At 45.1% G+C, this 22,665-nt stretch overlaps 1 protein-coding gene across 1 annotated transcript in view; it reads left to right on the plus strand.

Annotated features, from left to right (window-relative positions):
- Positions 1-22,665, plus strand: part of LOC137425089 (protein FAM3C) — an 86,024-nt gene that overhangs the window by 58,292 nt on the left and 5,067 nt on the right. The window contains exons 6-9 of the mRNA XM_078776288.1: positions 3,262-3,320; positions 3,580-3,630; positions 18,184-18,268; positions 18,906-19,032. Coding sequence (XP_078632414.1) covers positions 3,262-3,320; positions 3,580-3,630; positions 18,184-18,268; positions 18,906-19,032 — 322 coding nt within the window. The remainder of the gene's footprint in view (positions 1-3,261; positions 3,321-3,579; positions 3,631-18,183; positions 18,269-18,905; positions 19,033-22,665) is intronic.

Genomic DNA, 22,665 nt, shown 5'->3' on the forward strand with positions numbered 1-22,665 from the left:
GGGGGAGGAGGCTGCTTCACAGCACCACTTGGTTGTCTGCGACATAAGGGTGAAAGGTGCGAGGAGAGCTCGGCGGGTGAAGTACCAACCAAGAATGAAGGTGTGGAGGTTGAAAGAGGTGACAGTAAGGGAGGCATTAAAAGAGAGGCTGAGTAGGGCAGAGGATGATGTGGTTGAGCTTGAAAGTGGTTGGATGTCAATGAAAGCTAGTCTGTTGGGAGCCGTTGGTGAGGTATGTGGATGGACAAAAGGACCACCGAGGCACTCGGAAACATGGTGGTGGGATGATGAAGTTGGAAAGAGGATTGACGAGAAGAGGAAGAAGTTCAAGGAGTGGCAGAAGGCGAAGGGTACGGGAGCAGAAACAGCAGAGCATGAAAGTTATAAGGCAGCCAGGAAGGCTGCAATGAAAGAGGTAGCAAAGGCGCAGGAGACGCTTGGATTGGACTTGGATTTGGAGAACGCTTGGATTCGGAAGAGGGTCAGAAAGCAGTATTCAGGATTGCAAAGCACATAGCGAAAGAGAGGTGTGATGTGATGGGGGTGAGTTGCTTGAAGGATGAAGTGGGACAAATCGTTGTCGACCCAGATGGAATTAAAGGAAGATGGAAAAGATATATGGAAATGCTGTTGAATACAGAGAATGAATGGGATGGCAACATAGAGAGTAACCCAGTTTTAGGACCGGCAGAGACGATAACTGAGAAGGAAGTTGAGGAAGCGATAAAAGCAATGAAGAGTGGAAAAGCGGGAGGGCCGACGAGAGTTTTGGGAGATATGTTGAAGGCAGCAGGAAGTTGGGGTGTGAAGAGAATGACAGAGATCTGTAATCTGGTGGTGAAAGAAGGCCGCATTCCAGTGGACTGGGAACTGAGTACCCTCGTCCCTCTATACAAGGGGAAAGGTGACCCTCTGGAGTGTGGCTCGTACCGAGCGATAAAGTTATTGGAGCATGGAATGAAGGTATTGGAAAGGGTGTTGGAGAGGAGGATAAGGAAGAAAGTGAAGATCGACGAAATGCAGTTTGGATTTATGCCAGGAAGAGTAACGACAGATGCGCTTTTCATTGTGAGGCAGTTGCAGGAGAAGTACATGGAGAAGATGAAGAAGTTGTTTTTTGGGTTTGTTGATCTGGAGAAAGCATTCGATAGGGTTCCACGCAAAGTATTGACATGGGCATTGAGGAAGTTAGGAGTGGAGGAATGGTTGATCAGAGTAGTGATGGCAATGTACAAAAGAGCACGCACAGCTGTAAGGACGAAGGATGGGAACAGTGGTGAGTTTGAGGTGAAGGTGGGAGTGCATCAGGGGTCGGTACTAAGTCCACTACTATTTGTAGCTGTGATGGAGGTGCTGGCTCAGAACGTAAAGGAGGGTTTACCGTGGGAGTTGTTGTATGCAGATGATGTGGTGTTGCTTGCGGAAAGTATGGATGGACTGAAGGAAAAGATGAACAAGTGGAAGGAATGTATGGAGACAAAAGGTCTGAAGGTGAATATCGGAAAGACGAAGGTGACGGCAATTGGTAAAGCATGTGGTGAGGTGGAAAGAACTGGGAAGTGGCCGTGTGCTGTGTGCAGGAAGGGTGTCGGAGTGAACTCCATTCAATGTACAATGTGCGCTGAGTGGATTCATCAAAAATGTAGTGGTCTGAGAGGGTCATTTACCAGTGTGGCAGCTACATTCAAATGTAAGGTGTGCACAGAGGGAGCTGCAGATGGAGGAAATGTTGAGTTGGATCTTGGAGACGGCATGAAGCTGGAAGGTGTGAAAACATTTTGCTACCTCGGAGACATGCTGAATGGAGAAGGTGGATCAGACTCGGCAACGGTTGCTCGAGTGAGATATGCATGGAAGAAGTTTCGGGAACTGAGTGGCGTGCTGATGAGGAGGAGAGTGTCGGTGAAGCTGAAGGGAAGGTGTATGCTGCATGTGTGAGAAGTGTTATGATTTATGGGTGCGAGACATGGGTAATGAACGTAGAGCAGCAACGAAGGCTGGAAAGGGTGGAAATGCGAATGGTTCGATGGATGTGCGGAGTATCGTTGAGAGAGAGGAAGACAAATGATGAATTGCGAAAGATGATGGGAATATTGCCTGTGATTGATGCTGTGAAGAGGAACAGGTTGAGATGGTTTGGTCATGTGTTGAGGAAGGATGAAAGTGACTGGTTGAGAAGAGTGATGGAAATTAATGTAGAAGGAAGTAGAGGACGGGGAAGACCGAGAAAGACTTGGCTAAAGATGGTGGAAGAAGAAATGCGGGCAAGGGGGTTAACAAGGAGAGATGCAGAAAATAGGGCAAAATGGAGAAGATTGTCATGGGGACCGCAAGGCTAACCCCTGCTCTAGCAGGGAAAATGGCCTTTAAAATGCATGTTGTTGTTTCTGGGCGAAACACAAAGCAGAATAGATGGTGTCAGGTTGAGATGGATCCTGGTTAATGAATGGCAGAATATGAATCTTACTCATTTCGTGATTTTCTCCCTTCACAGCACATTGCATAAAGCCACTCCATGACGGACATTGTGACACAGGGATACCCAGAGGGAAGCTTACTAACCAGATATTATCCAAGCATTCAGATAATTTGAGGAGGGGTGGTTTGGGTTTGGGAGGTTCATTGGGCCCTATTTTGATGGACTTGAACCCTGGTGCAGTTTTTTTTTTGTACACTTTGATTGGCACTTGTCCAAATTGACCAGTTTGGGCAACATTTTTGTCAACTCCCTCTCTACTGGTCGTGGCCGGTTCCTCACCTGTCGGAGTAACACATGCAATACCATTTTGTCAGCCATCTTGGATTATATCTACATATCATTATCTGAGGTCACTGAAATATATTCTATTAAAATCCTAGTGTGCTAAAATATATATTTAGACATAAAAAGTATACTTTATGAGGTTCTAGGCTGAAGTTATCGCAATTTATGCATTTTCCGTCTAACCGGCGGCCATCTTGAATTTTGAAAATGCCACAAGGTGGGACTCGTGGGACTTTGTACTGTGGGTATCCACATGACATTCTGGAGCTCTGTGCAAAAAATCAGCTTTCTACTAATTTCTTCTAGGTTTCCCCTTCATTTTTGGCTAATGCTCCTGGGCTAATGCTTGTATATTGTTGATTACTTTATACTATATATATATATATATATATATTTTGCATTGTTTTTGTTTTTTGTCGATGGTTTTTGTTTTGCTATGTTATGCCTTTGCCACCTGTGATTATTCTCATTTAGGTTTTTTTGTTTTACTTATGCAGATTAATAAGCAGTGTGAAGAATAATGTCGGAAGAGGTCTTAACATTGCACTTCTCAATGGTAAGACCAGGAACCGTATATAGTTCTTGCGCATCATCGTTATTTTGGAAAGAGACATTTTGTTTTAAATTTTTCTTTTCCAAACATGGTATGTCAACTGGACTCGTTATTTTACATTTTTATTAATAATGTATCTATCACATTGAGTGGAAGTACCAGTCCAAGTAGGCTTTATCTAATGTGGTACTATTTTTCAAGTTGAAAATGTTGCTGCTTTCCCGATATCTTCTTGTACTTCATGTTTTAATGTTGTTTACAGGTGTGACTGGAACTCTTCTGGACACGCAGACGTTTGACATGTGGGGTGGAGGTAGGCACAGACCTATTTTATGCATTTGTGTAGGAGGTTTATTAATCCAAAAAATAGTAAGCTTGGTATGTAGGTTTTGTGGTTCGTAAGTCCATTTAAACCGTAAGTTTAAAACTGATGTGCTGTTAATATAGAGTATCCTATTGTTTGGGTGTATCTACATACAAGCCAAAGTTTCACCTTCTGTCATGGTTTGCACAGTCCTGGAAAAATGAAAAAGCATTTTCCACGACTGGAAATTCCTGCAAAACTTGTCCAAGTCCTTGAAACTCCTGTAAAATCGACAAAGATACATAAATATAAATAATCTGATGTGCTCCAGGTCAGAATTGTTAATTCCGCTAGTCTCTCTAAGAGAACATTATAAATTTTAACTTCCCCCAGGGATTTACCAAAGCCGAGCTGAAATAGTTTCTTACTCGCAAGGTCTGCAATGGCGGGTCACCACACAAAATGTATTCTTACGTAATAACAGTTTATTATAAGAAGGCACTGCATGACAAAAACGGAGAATCCCATGAAAGATAGACTGACATGAAAATAGGCAGGGAAATAAATAAATAAATCACATTGCCGATCTGGTATAATGAAAATCCACTTAATACAATAAATCTTAATCAACTAGTCATGAGGACACAATCATTCACCACAATGGGGTGCCCGGTGAGATATTTGAAGGATACTGTTTATGTTAATATCTCTCCACTCTCAAGACTGAACTCTCAAACCTGTCTCCCTACTCCAAATTGTGGTGGGGTCTGGTCAATTCTGTTTCTGGGGTTTGTTCCCCCTCCATCATCCCCTTCCTTATCTCAAATGGATACACAGCTGACACTGCACATGAAAAAGCCGAATGCCTCAACTCTGTGCTTGCCTCAAAATCTTGTGTCCCGAACCGATCTCTCTCTGAACCCGCCTTACCCAGTCAAACCCAGCTGCTCCTGGACTCTGTGTCCTTCTCTCCTGACAAGGCGGAGAAGTTTTTGTCAAACCTCGACTCTGATTCTGCAACTGGACCAGACGGCATCAGCCCACGGGTCCTAAAATCCTGCTCTGCTGCTCTATCTCACCCTCTCTCTGTTCTCTTCACCCTCTCTTTTGCTCAAGGTCATCTGCCATCTGCTTGGAAATCGGCCAACATTGCCGCTTTACATAAAAAAGATGTTAAAACAGATCCTTGCAACTACAGACCAATCAGCCTGCTCGCAATCATCAGCAAGGTCATGGAATCAATCATCGCTTCTAACATCAAATCCTTCCTCTTCTCCAATGGCTTGATCTCGGATCATCAATTTGGATTCAGACCATGTCATTCTACTCTGGACATGCTGCTTCTGCTGTCTCAACAATGGATGGAGGCCCTAAATGCCAAACAGGAAATCAGAGCTGTCTCCCTTGACGTATCACGTGCCTTCGATTATCGTCTGGCACCCCACTCCGCTCATCAAACTCTCCTCCTATGGTATCAATGGAAATCTCCATGCATGGCTTGCGGACTTCCTCTCTGGTCGTAGTCAACGTGTGGCCTTGAATGGATTTCTCTCATCTCCCCTTCCTGTTCAGGCTGGAGTTCCCCAAGGCAGTGTTCTGGGCCCTGTGCTTTTTCTGGTCTTCATCAATGATCTCTCCGACTCTCTGCAAAATCCTCTCTATCCTCTTTGCTGATGCCTCTCATCCTCTGCAAAATCCTCTTTGCTGATGACTCCACTTTCTGCCGCTCCATACCTCATCGCTCAGTTCGGCCTCACACACTGGTCAAACAAGTGGAACATGTCTTTCAATCCTGACAAATCTCACACTCTCACTATGTCCCTCTGAAAAAACCGACTGGACAACCCTCCCATCTACTTTCTCAACAATCCTCTCCAAGAAGTTCTGTCACTCAAGCTTTTGGGTCTCAGGATCTGCCATGATCTTTCCTGGGAGAGCCACATTTCCAAGCTGGCCTCCAAAGCCAGTCGCCGACTGGGCATCCTCCGTCGTGCGAAGTCCTTCCTTGGCACACCTGAGCTTCTCAACACATACAAGGCTTTCATCCACAGCTCAATGGAATACTGCTCGCCCCTCTGGGCTGGTGCTCCTGCCTCACATCTAGCTTGGCTTCACGCTGTAGAAACCAAAGCTTTCAGAATCATTGGAATCTCCCGCGATGAAGCTAACTCTGAGGGCCTTTCACTCTCACCGCAGGCAGGTTGGTGGTCTTTCTGTCGTCTACCGACTCCTCTCCGGCCTAGATCCCCCAGTTCTGTCTGTGTTGTGTCCCCAAAATATTCCTACAGGTCGCACCAGATCTGCCAGCAACCCTCTTCTGGTGAAACTGCCAAAATCAAGACTCTCTGCTCACCTTCACTCTTTCAACCCGCTTTTCTCCCGCCTCTGGAACAAACTCCCTCACTCTCTTCAATCCCACTCCTCCCTCCAGGTCTTTAAAACAGCTGTTCACCACCATCTCTTATCTTCCCTCATCCAAAACCTTGATCTTTTCTACCCCTGTTAATTCACCCCAGATCCACTTTTTTGAAATGCCGACTTCTTTCCTGGAAGCCCTAGCAGTCTCCATGTGTTTTATACCTCTCCCACTCCCCCCACCCCCCTTCCCATGCCTCCTACCCCGAAGCCCTCTCCCTCCCACACATCTCCCAATGTCCCTGTTCTCTACTGTTGTACTTGTGTGCTTCCATCTCTCTCCCAATCTTGTCTTCCGCTCCCTTTATTATATTTTTTATGGGTCGGTTTTTTTTTTTTTGTGATTGATGTTAGCTCTTACACGAGCCTCGATCTTGTATCCAAAAAAATAAATCTGAGTGGAGATGTCTCAAATTAGGAAATAGTTTTTAACACGCATTCATTTTATTTGGATTTTATTTGGTTTGCAATTACTTTTAATAAATTCATTATTTGTTGAATTTTACTTTTCTTGTCCTGGTTTGTGGGTTTGGATTAACTCTGTGTGGCTTAGTTTAGGTAAGGACCTCGCCGCCTCCGGTCCCGCATGCGCCAAAGAACTAAAAGGAACTGCCATTAACTCTGTTGGACGCTTCGGGAGTAAAAATTGTTCAGCTATCTGTCACCGGTGGTCTCAATCGCCAGCGACACCACAGTATATAATTGTAAATTGTTTGTAAATTCTTCTGAGTCCAAGAGCTGTGACTGAAGCTGGTGATTAATGCTGTAAAGGTACAACTTGGAATTGTTCTGTTGTACAACATGCTAAGTTCGTATATTTTGGTGGTATCTGTACACATTACTGAAGTAATGAATGGAATAATTATGGAATAACAGAAAACAAACCAGAACCGCACTCAGTAGCGAACATACCTCTGCCAGGTGGACAGTTCACGTGTTGTATCCCAGAGTAGACCAGAAAATCACAATGCAGAATCACATATTCAGATATTCACCAAAATCGAATCGAATCGTCCTTGTCACACACCCAACCTCTCCACAAAGTTTCGTCCATATCCGTCCATAACGTTTTGAGATATCCTGCTATGTATCGTTTTTGGCCCCATCTCCCAATGGTGAAGAATCACTTTAAAAATTCTAGTAACCGGATCCGAATCCGGATCTTCACCAAAATCTAATCATTTCGTCCTTGTCACATACGCTACCTCTATGCCAAATCTCGTCCGAATCCGTCCACAACTTTTTGAGATGTGTTGTTCACAAACAGACAGACAGGGGTGAAAACATAACCTCCATTCACCTTTGGTGGCGGAGGTAACTAGTGAGTTTATAGAACATCTTATTCCATGCAGTCTTGAGAAAAGGACATGGGTAGGGTCTTATCAATTCTTCCTTTGCGTTTCCGAGCACTATCTTTATTAGCTTTGTTCGTGAACTTTGAATAACAGGCTATGGTAACCATACCAGCGGAGCAGTCCAGAACTATATCCGCTGAGATGTTTTTCATCACCATCGAGGTTTTCCATGCATGTGCACAATCACAAACCTTCTGCCTTTGAGAAACTGACGTTTTTGGAATGATCTTTGAGAAAAGGATGTAATAAACAGACAGCTTTTTTTGTCCGAATCTCGATGTTCCCGTTGCCCTGAGAGCAGTAAATTTGATTGGTCGAGATAGCGTACAATTTTGCCAAAGTACTACTAAACTGGAGGTTTTTGAAATTGCAAACAAAACGATTTGTGGTCTACAGTGTTCAAAATATGTCATTGAATTGAAATAAAAAAGGGTTTTAAAGGCTGTAGAAAAAAAACAAAAAAACAATGAATCAGACATCTACCACCGTTGATTCATTTGGGAAACACCGTCTTTTACAGCACCTTATTTAACTTATTAAATTGCAACTAATGGCGATGCTTCTTCACGGTGGTTGCACCCCACCCAACGCAAGATGGGGGCCAAATCTTCCCTACTTTCCTGCCGCCCGGATTCATCAGAGCAGCGTGGTCACTGTCAGAGCGCTGATCGGTCCACATGGACCGGCCCACTCCCTCTCATCTTCCTATCACCTCATCACCTCACCACATGCTCGGGGTTGCTTAACACCCCCACCACCCTCCCTTGATACCACCACAGCTAAGTCCCTGGTTTTGTCCCTTTTCCCGTCTGTGATTGTGTCCAGTATGTTGTGCTATAGGTTTGTAGTTCTTTTGTATATATATATATATATATTTTTTTGTATACAAGATCGAGGCTCGTGAAAGAGCGAACATTAATCACACAGAAAGACAAACAGACACATAAAACAAATAACATCGGGAGCGGTAGGCAAGATGGGGAGAGAGGGGGAAGGACACAAACACAACATTTGAGAGCAGGGACCGAGAGACATGGAGACATCGAGAGATCTGTGGGAGGGAGAGGGCTTTGGGGGGGAGGCATGAGAAGGGGGGGGGGGGGGGGAGAGGTATAAACATATGGACACTGCCAGGATTTCCAGGAAAGAAGTTGGAATTTCAAACAAGGTGGATCTGGGGTGAATTAGTGGGGGTAGAAAAGATCAAGGTTATGGATGGGGGAAGATAAGAGATGGTGGTGAACAGCTGTTTTAAAGACCTGGAGGGAGGAGAGGGATTGAAGGGAGTGTGGGAGTTTGTTCCACAGGCGGGAGAAAAGAGGAATGAAAGAGTGAAGGTGAGCAGAGAGCCGAGATTTTGGCAGTTTAACCATCAGAGGGTTGCTGGCAGATCTTGTGCGACCTGACCTGTAGGAATATTTGAGGGACAGAGCACAGAGAGAGCTGGGGGAGCAAGGCCGGAGAGGAGTCGGTAGAAGACAGAAAGACCACCTACCTGCCTGCGGTGAGTGAGTGAAAGGCCCTCAGAGATAGCTTCATCACGGGAGATTCCAATGATTTTGAAAGCTTTGGATTCAACAGCGTGAAGCCGAGCCAGGTGTGAGGCAGGAGCACCAGCCCATAGGGGAGAACAGTATTCCATTGAGCTGCGGATGAAAGCCTTGTATGTGGTGAGGAGCTCAGGTGTGCCGAGGAAGGACTTCGCACGACGGAGGATGCCCAGTCGGCGACTGGCTTTGGAGGCCAGCTTGGAAATGTGGTTTTCCCAAGAAAGATCATGGCAGATAGTGAGACCCAAAAGCTTGAGCGACAGAACTTCTCGGAGAGGATTGTTGAGAAAGTAGATGGGAGGGTTGTCCAGTCGATCTTTTCGGAGAGACATAGTAAGAGAGTGAGATTTGTCAGGATTGAAAGACATGTTCCACTTGTTTGACCAGTCTGTGATTTTGTCCAGGTCTTCAGAGAGTGAGGAGGCTGCAGACTGCCGATCTGAAGGAAGAGGAATGGAGCGGCAGAGAGTGGAGTCATCAGCAAAGAGATAGAGAGGATTTTCCAGAGAGTCGGAGAGATCATTGATAAAGACCAGAAAAAGCACAGGGCCCAGCACACTTCCTTGGGGAACTCCAGCCTGAACGGGAAGGGGAGATGAGAGAAATCCATTCAGGGCCACACGTTGACTACGACCAGAGAGGAAGTCCGCAAGCCATGCATGGAGATTTCCATGGATACCATAGGAGGAGAGTTTGGTGAGCAGAGCTGGGTGCCAGACCGTATCAAAGGCCCGTGATATGTCAAGGGAGACAGTTCTGATTTCCTGTTTGGCTTTGAGGACCTCCATCCATTGTTGAGACAGCAGAAGCAGCATGTCCAGAGTAGAGTGACCTGGTCTGAAACCAAATTGATGATCAGAGATCAAGCCATTGGAGAAGAGGAAAGATTTCATATCCGAAGCAATGATGGATTCCATGACTTTGCTGATAATTGGGAGCAGGCTGATTGGTCTGTAGTTGCAAGGATCTGTTTTTGCACCTTTTTTATGTAAAGCGGTAATGTTAGCTGATTTCCAGGATGCTGGCAGATGACCTTGAGCAAAAGATAGGGTGAAAAGAACAGAGAGAGGGTGAGATAGAGCGGCAGAGCAGGATTTTAGGACCCGTGGGCTGATTCCGTCTGGTCCAGTTGCAGAATCAGAGTCGAGGTTTGACAAAAACTCCACCACCTTGTCAGGAGAGAAGGACACAGAGTCCAGGAGCAGTTGGGTTCGACTGGGAAAGGTGGGAACAGAGAGAGATGGGTTTGGGACTAAGGATTTTGAGGCGAACACAGAGTTGAGGCATTCGGCTTTGTAGGGGGAACAAACGGCTTTGTAGGGGGAGGGGGAACAAACACCAGAAACGGATTTGACCAGACGCCACCAGGATTTGGAGGAAGGAGACAGGTTTGAGAGTTCATTCTTGAGTGAGGAGAGATAGTGCTTCCTGGCACTCCTGAGGGTAGACACACACTTGTTCCGAGCTTGGTGGAAGGAACTGAGATTGCCTTCAGTTGGATTAGCCTTCCAAGAGGCAAAGGCAAGTTGTTTCAGGGCAACTGCCTCACCACAAGATTCAGTGTACCATGGACGGGAGGAAGGGTAAGACAATTGAAGGCGAGATGGGATAAATCTGTGCATGAGAGAGATCAGTTTGCTTTGGAAGAATTCCCAGGAAGAATTGATGTCAGAGGCAGTGGAGATGGGAGACCAATCCAGACGATTGATGGCTGCTTGAAGACCGTCCCAGTCGGCCTGAGTGAAATGCCAGACTCGTCGACGCTGAGGAGGCTCTCTGAGAATGGCCAGAGAGATGTCCACTTTGACAAGCACATGATCAGAAGAACCGATTGGAGCAGAAGAAGAGCAGCAGACATTAGCAGGGAAGTTTGTCATAACCAAGTCTAGAAGAGAAGATACTCCATTGGCTGAGATCCGGGTCGGGAAATTGACAGATTGTGTCAATCCCAGTGAGTCACAGAAGTCCTTTGCTGAGGTGCCATGACTGGTGAGAGAGGAACCCACACCCAACCAGGTGGCATGATGACAGTTGAAGTCACCACATATGAGGAAGAGAGAGTTGGGATGAGTGGATAGAAGTTGGTCCATGTTGTCAGACAGTGAAATGTAGATGGAGTCATCACTGTTTGGGGGACGGTACAGAACACATATGAACAAAAGGTGGGAGCGGAGAGGAAGCCGTAACCAGAGGTACTCCTGCGGGTGAGGAGGAAAGAGGGCAGTGCAAGGAGAGTGAGGAAGAGAGTTTTTGACAAAGATAGCCACCCCACCACCAGGCCGAGGCTCAGGTCTATCATACCGGAGGAGGGAGTAACCAGGAAGAGATATTAAGGAATCAGAGACATCTTGAAGGAGGAAAGTCTCTGTTAAGCAGATCAAGTCTGGATTGTCAGAAGCAACCTGTATGGAGAGATCAGTCAGGTTTGAGTGAAGGCCCCGGATGTTTGAGGTCCATACCGTTAATGAAGAGAGAGGGGGAGCATCGGGTACAGGACAGGGGAGGGGAGGAGTAGGGTAAGATGAAGGATGAGAGGGGGAGGTAGGGAGAGCAGTTGATAGTGTGTCAGATGTTGCAGAAGAGTTCCAAGAAAGGGAAGGATGAGGAGGATGAAAGGTTTGATGGTGAAGGGATGAGGCACAGTGAGGGGTTGTTTGAGGGGGGGCAGAGGAAAGTAGAAGGTTTGGGGGGGTGGAGGTATGAGATAGAAGGGAGACGAAGTGGGGAGGAGGCAGCTTGGAGGAGGAGGGGGGAGGAGGGAGAATTGGAGAGGAATGGTATGGGGGGAGAATTGAATGGGAGGGATTGGGGGGGAGTTTTGAAGGGGAGGAGTGAGGGGGGAGTTTAGGAGGGGAGGGGCAAGGGGGGAGTTTTGGAGGGAAGGGGCAAGGGGGGGGATTTGGAGGGGAGGGGCAAGGGGGGAGTTTAGGAGGGGAAGGGCAAGGGGGGAGTTTAGGAGGGGAAGGGCAAGGGGGGAGTTCAGGAGTGGAGGGGCAAGGGGGGAGTTTAAGAGTGGAGGGGCAAGGGGGTAGTTTAGGAGTGTAGGTGCAAGGGGGGGGATTTGGATGGGAGGGGCAAGAGGGGAGTTTAGAAAGTGGATGATTAAAGAAAGACGAACATTGATAACAAATTGGGTTTGTTATGATTTTCAAGTTAGCAATCCGATTCAGAACGATGGAGGAGGGATGGAATGAATGTGAATTTAGACCATGTAGTGAGGGGAGACGTATAAGATATTGAATTTCTTTTTTTTTGAAGTGGAATGAGTTGGAGAGGAAATTGAGAAAAGCCTTTTATATCGGAAGAAAAACAGCGTGTTGTAATATACCACTGAATAAAACACAGAAGGGGAAAGGTTAAACATATTTAAATAATATTTAAACAGAACTGTGAACAATCTTATATGCACAAAAATACCAACGGGGGGAGAGCCGAGAGGGACCACCACGAGTCACGTGAACAGGGCAAACGGTGGATGGCAAGGAGATAATGGGGGCGGGGCGAACAGCACACCTGGACAGAAAATACAGGATGAGACAACAGTACACGTGGAGAAAATAAAATAAATGTTTTTGTTTTTTTTTGTTTTTTTTTGGGGGGGGGGGGGGGGATTTAGAACGTTAGACAGAGTATTATGTTCGGGGTAGAAGGGAAAAAACCAAGAGCCAAGCAAAACACGCTTAAGTTAACAAAACACCGACGGGGGAACAACTACAAGGCCACACACGAGGAGCAGAACACGATTAATTCATTACCAGTTACAGGAAATTCAAACCAAAACTAACTATAATCAAACAATATCGCATGGACGATAAAATAACGAGTTGAAATTTGACAATCTATCTGGGGAAATGGGGGAGAAACACGTGGTCGAAGAACGAACGAACGAATAAGAATGAATAAACGAATGAGCACAGAGAAGGTAATGTCTTTTTTTTTTTCTTTTTTTGAGTTGAGATTTACATAACATCCTTCCTCAAGTATCATCCTTCCTCAACACATGACCAAACCATCTCAACCTGTTTCTCTTCACAGCATCCATCACAGGCTCTATTCCCATCATCTTTCGCAATTCATCATTTGTCTTCCTCTCTCTCAACGATACTCCGCACATCCACCGAACCACCGAAGTTCTTGATGAATGAAATCTTTCCAGTTATTTGTTTGTGTTTCGGGAAATAAACCCGTTTAGTTTTAAGAGATAAGGAGCCTCGTGATTCTTCCCAGTCCCGCGTGCGAGCGTAAAGTCCGCAGTAATTGACACAGTCTAAGGGAGTTCAGTATATCCGTTCAGAGGCGGTGTTATTCGCCCTGAACATGGCATCATTATTATTATTATTATTATTATGCCATTATCATTATTGGTATTATTAGTTCTCCACCAGTTTCACCAGAGGGAACAAGAGGTTTGCTCTGTCTGTCCATCCGTCTGTCTGTCCTACCTGTGGTTTTCCAGACTTTTAACATATTCGTCTTTAACCTGGTACATACCCTTTAACATATTCTACTTAAACCTGGTACATGGATTTGTTATGAAAAGCCACAGAGCAAGTTTGAGTTTTGGGATGTTTCGTTAGTTATTCATGCAGTCCCTTTTTGGACTTCGAAAATATCACATATTATACATGGGTCAGTTTCCAAACTTTTCACCTTATCCGTTGACATATTGAACTGAAACTTGATACACGGCTTTATTATAAGTCACAGAAACTGCAAACAAACAAAAAACCAAGTGACCAAGTAACCAAAAACGATATACAACAACAACAACAACAACAACAGGCATTTTAAGGCCATTTTCCCTGCTAGAGCGGGGGTTAGCCTTGTGGGCCCCATGACAATCTTCTCCATTTTGCCCTATTTTCTGCATCTCCCCTTGTTAACCCCCCCCCTTACCCACATTTCTTCTTCCACCACCTTTAGCCAAGTCTTTCTCGGTCTTCCCCGTCCTCTACTTCCTTCCACATTCATTTCCATCACTCTTCTCAACCAGTCACTTTCATCCTTCCTCAACACATGACCAAACCATCTCAACCTGTTTCTCTTCACAGCATCCATCACAGGCTCTATTCCCATCATCTTTCGCAATTCATCATTTGTCTTCCTCTCTCTCAACGATACTCCGCACATCCACCGAACCATTCGCATTTCCACCCTTTCCAGCCTTCGTTGCTGCTCTACTTTCATTACCCATTTCTCACTCCCATAAATCATAATACTTCTCACACATGCAGCATACACCTTTCCCTTCAGCTTCAACGACACTCCCATCCTCGTCAGCACACCACTCAGTTCCCGAAACTTCTTCCATGCACATCTCACTCAAGCAACCGTTGCCAAGTCTGATCCACCTTCTCCATTCAGCATGTCTCCGAGGTAGCAAAATGTTTTCACACCTTCCAGCTTCATGCCATCTCCAAGATCCAACTCAACATTTCGTCCATCTGCAGCTCCCTCTGTGCACACCTTCCACTTGAATGTAGGTAGCTGCCACACTGGTTAATGACCCTCTCAGACCACTACATTTTTGATGAACCCACTCAGCGCACATTGTACATTGAATGGAGGTCACTCCGACACCCTTCCTGCACACAGCACACGGCCACTTCCCAGTTCTTTCCACCTCACCACATGCTTTACCACTTGCCATCACCTTCGTTTTTCCGATATTCACCTTCAGACCTTTTTTCTCCACACATTCCTTCCACTTGTTCATCTCCTTCAGTCCAACCATACTTTCCGCAATCAACACCAGATCATCTGCATACAACAACTCCCACGGCAAACCCGCTTTTACATTCCGAGCCAGCACCTCCATCACAGCTACAAATAGTCGTGGACTTAGTACCGACCCCTGATGCACTCCCACCTTCACCTCAAACTCACCACTGTTCCTGTCATTCGTCCTTACAGCTGTGCGTGTGCGCACTCTTTCGTACATTGCCATCACCATTCTGATCAACCATTCCTCCACTCCGAACTTCCTCAATGCCCATGTCACTACTTTGCGTGGAACCCTATTGAATGCTTTCTGCAGATCAACAAACCCAAGAAACAACCTCTTCCTCTTCTCCATGTATTTCTCCTGCAACTGCCTTGCAATAAAAAGCGCGTCCGTCGTTCGTCTTCCTGGCATAAATCCAACCTGCATTTCGTCGATCTTCACTTTCTTCCTTATCCTCCTCTCCAACATCCTTTCCGATACCTTAATTCCATGCTCAAATAACTTTATTGCTCGATACGAGCCACAGTCCAGAGGGTCACCTTTCCCCTTGTATAGAGGGACGAGGGTACTCAGTTCCGAATCCACTGGAATGTGGCCTTCTTTCACCATCAGATTACAGATCTCTATCATTCTCTTCACACCCCAACTTCCCGCTGCCTTCAACATATCTCCCACAATTCCTGTCGGCCCTCCTGCTTTTTTACTCTTCATTGCTTTCATCGTTTCCTCAACTTCCTTCTCAGTTATCTTCTCTGCCGGTCCTAAAACTACGTTACTCTCGATGTTGCCATCCCATTCATTCTCTACATTCAACAGCATTTCCATACATCTCTTCCATCTTCCTTTAATTCCATCTGGGTCCACAACGATTTGTCCCACTTCATCCTTCAAGCAACTCACCCCCATCACATCGCACCTCTCTTTCACTATCTGCTTTGCAATATTGAATACCGCTCTCTGACTCTCTTCCGAAGCCAAGTGTTCTCCGGACATTTTCCTGCATGCCTCCTGCGCCTTTGCTACCTCTTTCTTTGCAGCCTTCTTGGCTGCCTTATAACTTTCATGTTCTGCCTTACCCCGTACCCTTGGCCTTCTGCCACTCCTTGAACTTCTTCCTCTTCTCACCAATCCTCTTTCCAACTTCATCATCCCACCACCCTGTTTCCGAGTGCCTTGGTGGTCCTTTAGTCCATCCACATACCTCACCAACGGCTCCCAACAGACTATCCTTCATTGACATCCAACCACTTTCAAGTTCAACCACATCATCCTCTGCCATACTCAGCCTCTCTTTTAATGCCTCCCTCACTGTCCCCTCTTTCAACCTCCACACCTTCATTCTCAGCTGGTACTTCACCTGCCGAGCTCTCCTCGCACCTTTCACCCTTATGTCGCAGGCAACCAAGTGGTGCTGTGAAACAGCCTCCTCCCCCGGGATCACCTTTGTTTCCTGGAGGTGCCCCCTATCTCGTCTACGCACCATCAGGTAGTTAACCGTTGTCGTCGACCCATCTGACGTGTATGTAACAAGCTTATTATCCTCTTTCTGGAACTCGGTATTACAAATCAACAAACCAGCTCCATCAGCAAACTCCAAAATCCTTTCACCTTCTCCATTCCTCACACCATATCCGTAACCCCCATGAACTCCCTCAAAGCTATCCATACTCCTTCCCACATGTCCATTTAGGTCTCCTCCTACCACAACAACTTCCTCATCTTTCACGTTTTCCATCAGCTTCTCTATCACACACCAGAACATGTTCCTCTCTTCATCGCTCCGACCGACCTGCGGAGCATATCCCGAGATGACGTTCACCAAGAGCTTTCCAATCATCATTTTCACCATCATCAACCTTTCACTCACTCTAGTCACACTCACCACACTGTCTACAAACTCCTCAGAAAACAGGACACCAACACCATTCATGCCTTATTGGCATCCTTGCCACACAAACTTGTATTTCTGTCCCTGCCTACCCTTCACCATTCTCACACCACTTCCCTTCCATCTTGTCTCCTGCACACAACATATGTCCACTCTTCTTCTGACCAATACTTCCACCACTTCTCCTGATCTCCCTGTCATTGTCCATACATTCCATGTCCCAAATCTCAGAAACCGATCTCCACGTGGGGTATCAGACGTTTCATCCTAAATGGAGTGATTTCCACCCTTGCTTCGATCGGGTTCCCCACCTTGAGTTTTGACGAGAGGGAGTGAGGTCCCCCACGGAGTACTTCAGGCTGTACCCTGCCCATATGTAATTGTAATTGTCATGGTTCCCTTTTTGAGGCAATGTTTTTATGGCCGGATGCCCTTCCTGACGCCAACCCTTTTAGTCGCCTCTTATGACACGCAGGGATACGGTGTACCTATTCTAAACCGGGGTACACACCGGTCTAAACAAAAACGATATATAGCATGATATTTCAAAAAGCTTGTGGATGAGTTTTGACAACTTGGTGGATGAGTTAATTCGGTGACGAGAACAAGCTGATTCCATTTTGGTTCAGGACCACATCCATATCTGACCTATCAGTGGGATACAAAACGTAAACTGTTCAGCTTGGTGGAGGTATGCTCTCTAATGAGTGCCATTCTAGTTACTTTTGTTATTAGAAACGGCCTTGGAAAAATACCACAATTAGCTTTCTTAACACGGATTTCACCCAAGGCAGAAAACCACCTTGGGGAGGTGGGGCAAATGAAGTCACGACAACCTCTACGGTGTGAACCTTAGTCCTCCTGTTGAGATGGTTAAGATTGGATACGTAACGACCGAATGTATCGCGGTCAAAAATACAGACATCAAATTGCATATTTTAGTTTGATGATTTTCGTGTTGAGTTGTGCAATGTCGACCAGTGTTTTTGTAATTTATGTAAAGATAGACTGACGCCTTTGTCCTGCATGTGGTATATGTACGAGGTCAATGTCCTCATTGACCCTAAGATCATTCCTGGGGATGGGATGACACCCTCACCGTGGGCTCCTTGGAGAAAAATCACTGAAAAGTTGAAATTCACTGAAACGGTACACCAGGGTATATGGAGGTTTGAATATCAGCTGGTAAAATGTCTGCTAGGATTGAAAAGGTTAATATATTGCTTGCTAAGGCAATACAGAGATAGTTAAGTGTTTTAGGGTTTTAGGATAGGATAGAGTGTAAGGGGATTGCAAAATAATGAAGGCCACACCAAAAAGAAAAGTTAAGTTAGGAACTGGATGTAAAGGTGGTGGGGGTGTTTGTAGAAGTGCTGCCACCACAATTTAAATAACGAAATTAAGGGTCTGATTTCTAAAGAAGAAAAACACGATGAATGTAACAAGGCATAATGCCTTCGATCAAACACCTGGCCAAATTCGTAATTGGTACTTGTTTCATATTAATGGGTAACTTGTGCCTTCCATAAACTTGTAATGAGTTACACAGAGCGATATATTTTCGCTTAATTCCCCATTTTCTACCAAAGAGACTCGCATATTTGTTCTGAGTCTACACTTCATCCACAGATGTTCTCGCCTTGCTTCGCTTCCTTCGCTTGATTCAGGATGGGACAGTCATTATTGTGGCCACCTTTGATGATGGAGCGACCAAGTGAGCAACAGCAATTGTTTGCCTGCCATTGTGTGTTTGCGGCAAAAATTGTCGGTCAAATGCAGTGAAACATGTCAGTATGAGAATTCTGCACTATTTTGCTTTACTTCATTAATTTAATACCAAACTTAGTTTATTTATTGAGATATGTTTGTTGTTGTGCCACACTGCCTTCCTCCCACCCTACCTGCCACCCACTGCCCTCCCCACATTCCTCCACCTCCTCAACCAGCCAGGTTTCTCCTTTACACCATACTGCTGTCCCTTCTACAATTCATGCATTCATTTCATCTAATTGACTGATGAATGTTAGAAATGCATTTATTCTCCCCAAAGCTTTTAAATAAAAGTCAAAACCTTTTCACGTCACCTTATTTTGTGACAACTGGACTAATTTGCATTTTGTTCAATTAAGTTAAATTGGCATGTTGTGAATGCAATGCATACATATTGCTTATGTGCATATAGAAGAGGCAGCATGATGTATATAAGGTATGAAATGACTTTTTCAAATAAAACAAATTTAAATGCTAAAACAATACTTTCATTCTGTTCTTTAAAAAAGGGAAATTGCTTGTAACCATATGTGGAAAGTGGAAAACCTTATGTAACCAAACCCTCTTTCTTTGTATTTCAGGATGAGTGATGAGATAAGAGCACTGTTTGTTTCTCTTGGAAGTAGCTCTATCGGACAGCTTGCGTTCCGTGATAACTGGGTGTTTGTTGGTGCAAAAGGCATTCAAGGGAAGAGCCCGTTTGAGCAGGTGGGTGAGAAATTGAAGGTTAAATCTTTTTTTTTAACCTGTAAGTATATTAATTGTCTTGGATAAGCATTATAATGTTTTGTTTTCTGATACGTAGGTTATTTTATGCATCTGCCCCCGAATGCCAGAGGAATTGTGTTTTTTGGTTGTTTGTCTGTCTGTTAGGCCGCGAAAAATATATTTCCGGTCTCTGGTCAGCGCGCGCATCGATTTTGACCCTGCGCGTCAACAATTATTTTTTTCACATTTGGTATCGACGTTCGCGCACGGTTCACCCCTACAAAACTGCGTTTAGTTTGTCCAAATCCAACCAGCCGTTCCAAAGATATGAGTAGTTTTGTGTGCCGTGACGTCATGAATCCAATAGGGAAGTTGCATGTGACGTCATCGTCTTAGTCACGTGACCGCTTGGGTGGCAAAACATTGCTTCTGCCACCATACGTCATGGCGGCAATTTGAAACTCGTCTCACATATAAATTTCCCCCTACACGATGGTAAAGAGTTGTTGTGCTGTCGGATGTACAGCCCGATTTCATCCAGACGACACAACGCTAAAACGGTTTCATAGCTGCCTTGACTGCAGCTCTCAGGTGAGAATATGGCTCATGAGGTTGTTACCTTCGCTCGCGAAGTGAAAAGCAGGATAAGGCATTTGGTTACATACATGTGGAGTGTGTATGGCATACGTGTGGAGTGTGTGTGGCGTATGTGTGGCGTACTTGTGGAGTGTGTGTGGCGTATGTGTGGCGTACTTGTGGCGTCCGTGCGGAGTGTGTGTGGCGTACTTGTGGCATACGTGTGGAGTGTGTGTGGCGTACTTGTGGCGTACTTGTGGAGTGTGTGTGGCGTACGTGTGGCGTACGTGTGGAGTGTGTGTGGCATACGTATGGCGTACTTGTGGTGTACGTGTGGCGTACTTGTGGAGTGTGTGTGGCATACGTGTGGTGAACTTGTGGCGTACATGTGGAGTGTGTGTGGCATACGTGTGGTGTACATGTGGAGTGTGTGTGGCATACATGTGGCGTACTTGTGGCGTATGTGTGGTGTGTGGCGTACATGTGGAGTGTGTGTGGCGTACGTGTGGCGTATTTGTGTCGTATGTGTGGAGTGTGTGTGGCATACGTGTGGAGTGTGTGTGGCATACTTGTGGCGTACGTGTGGAGTGTGTGTGGACCGTGGAGTGCGTGTGGCGTACTTGTGGGTCCACACGGGTCCACAGGCAGATGACACAGCCTCGGTTTCTCGCAATACCACGAAAACGCCTCAACGGGCAAGCTACGGGCGTAAACTGACAGGTCCGTCTGACGAAACGACAGCTTTCCCGCCATGTTGTTTATGCCACCCAAGATGGCGGCCGGAACCGGTTGCCATGGACGACGCCCACGCGATGCAAGGCCTCTATCGGCTGGATATTGGCATTTATTGAAACGAAGACGTTCTTTGTCGGGTTCGTGTGAAGCAACCAGAAGGCCTAGAGAGCTGTGGGTGGTCTCGTTTGTTAGGCCTGGATCCTATCTCGTTTGTCATGAAGTAGTAAGTGTCTGTGATAATCTGGTGGACAGGGAGAAGAGATCGTTGGAGACCATCGGCCTGTTAGACCACTTGCGCATGCGCAGTGTTGACGCGATCGACGCATTGGAATGTTTAACGGTACGGCAAGGCGATCTCGAGATCGAAATGGCAGTCTATAATATGCTTGAAGAGCTTAATAATTTTCAGAATAAATACATTTTAAAATAACTTAAGCTTGTGTTCATTATTTACAAAAAAAGGCCTACAAGTCCCATTGTCTGTCTTTAATTTCTCTCTGGATGGCGCCACAGCAGATGACGAGGACCGCAAGGCATGAGGACACAAAAAACACCTCTATATGTGCAATCCATGCTTTTCAAAAAAAAGAAAGAAAAAAAAACGCATCCCCGCATCAATTCTGGAACTTTGGTCTGACCAGAGACCAGCAATATATTTTTTTCGGCCTTATCACTTTTTTACCATGATAAATAGTGATCCACTGAAGGGATTTCAATCAATCTTGGCACAAGTATCGGTTGTAATACAATGATGAACTGATTAGCTTTTGGGTTCAAAACAGGGTCCACATGCCTCCTGGAATGTCTTTAAAACTCATATAATTTAAATCTTATCCTGAAAAGTCCTTAGAAGTATGTAAAATTTTGAATAGTCAAGTGCCAAGTCCTGGAAACTCCTGGAAAATTAAACTTGCAACTCAAAAGATCATCCGTACCGCTAATCTTGGTATAGACCAGTTTATGGGGTAAATGCTGTCATTAGGCTCTTCTACAGTTGCCTTACCATATACAGTCAACTATCAGATTGTGTCCATTGTTAAGTGGTCAAGGAGTCAAATAAACTTATACATTTCTTCAAACTACACAATGATCAAACAAATAGGCCCAAGGCTGGAGGCCATGACGGAACACTGTCTGACACAGAGACAGAAATTATTACATAAGACACTAAGGTCATCATGAGCCAATACACATTAGTTTGTGCCATTCCACAAATTCCCATGAAATATTTTGCAGCAATAATGTATCAATGCTGGATTTGCTATTTATATCAAGGTTGGCATTGTTTTCAGGGTTGAGCGATCAGGCATACGCCAAGAGGTAAGTGTGTTTTCAATGAATGCTGACTCCGAAGTCCATCACATGGTTGGAGTGAGAAAGTGATAAATGCAAAGCGGGAAGAGATTTTTGGGAAAAATGACTTGGATTCTGCATGTGGTGGACTGCAGAGAGTAGTAAATACTAATTTGTGCTGTAAATAATTCTAAGACTTTAAAATATTTGCAATAATGTAGATGATAGCACGATATCTCAAAAGGTTATTGACGGATTCGGACGAAGCTAGGTCGATGAGTTGGGTAGGTGACAAGAATAAGTCGATTCGATTTTTTTTATTCAGGTCTGAATTCAAATCCAGCCTATCAGTGGGATACAAAACGTAAGCTGTTCAGCCTGGCATTGGTATGCACTCTACCAAGTGACATTCTAGTAACTAGTTACTTTTTGGAATTTGGGAGGAGGGTATTTCTTGTGGGGGTGAAATGAAATAAAGGGGATTTAGGGGAAGAGGGGATGGTAGGGAAATTTTAACATCAGCATTAAGTTAAGCATGCATGTTTTAAGATGAATGGTATTATAAACCACAGGTTAAGTTTGATTATCCAAATAACTAAGTTGTTTTATGTTTATCAGGTTAGGACTCGTTATTATGGTTCAGCATTCATGTGGAATGCCACCTCAGAGGACATGGTTGAACATTTCGAAAACTGTATGGAAAGCCTAAGCATGAGGAAGATGCTGTAGCAATCCTTGACGTAATGGAAATTCCACAGACTAATGCAGAATAGGCTGTCTACTACAATGGATAAATCATTGCTAAGTGTTAGAAGTTGTGGCTTCCACATACTTCATGGTGCATTTAAGGATGGATTTTCTGCCTCTGGATAGCCTATTCAGGACCTTCTAAAAGCCTATACAAGCTCTTCAAAGTCACCCCAGCAAGAAGCAAAATTATTTGATTGGGTCAGACATATTCCTGTCAAAGATTGGTACTCACAGATGGGTCGTAAATGTTCCCGTGCTCATGAGGGACATTCCTTTATG

This window comes from Myxine glutinosa, chromosome 4 (genome assembly GCF_964187855.1).
Source record: "Myxine glutinosa chromosome 4, kmMyxGlut1.1, whole genome shotgun sequence".
In the NCBI taxonomy this organism is placed as follows: Eukaryota; Metazoa; Chordata; class Myxini; order Myxiniformes; family Myxinidae; genus Myxine; species Myxine glutinosa.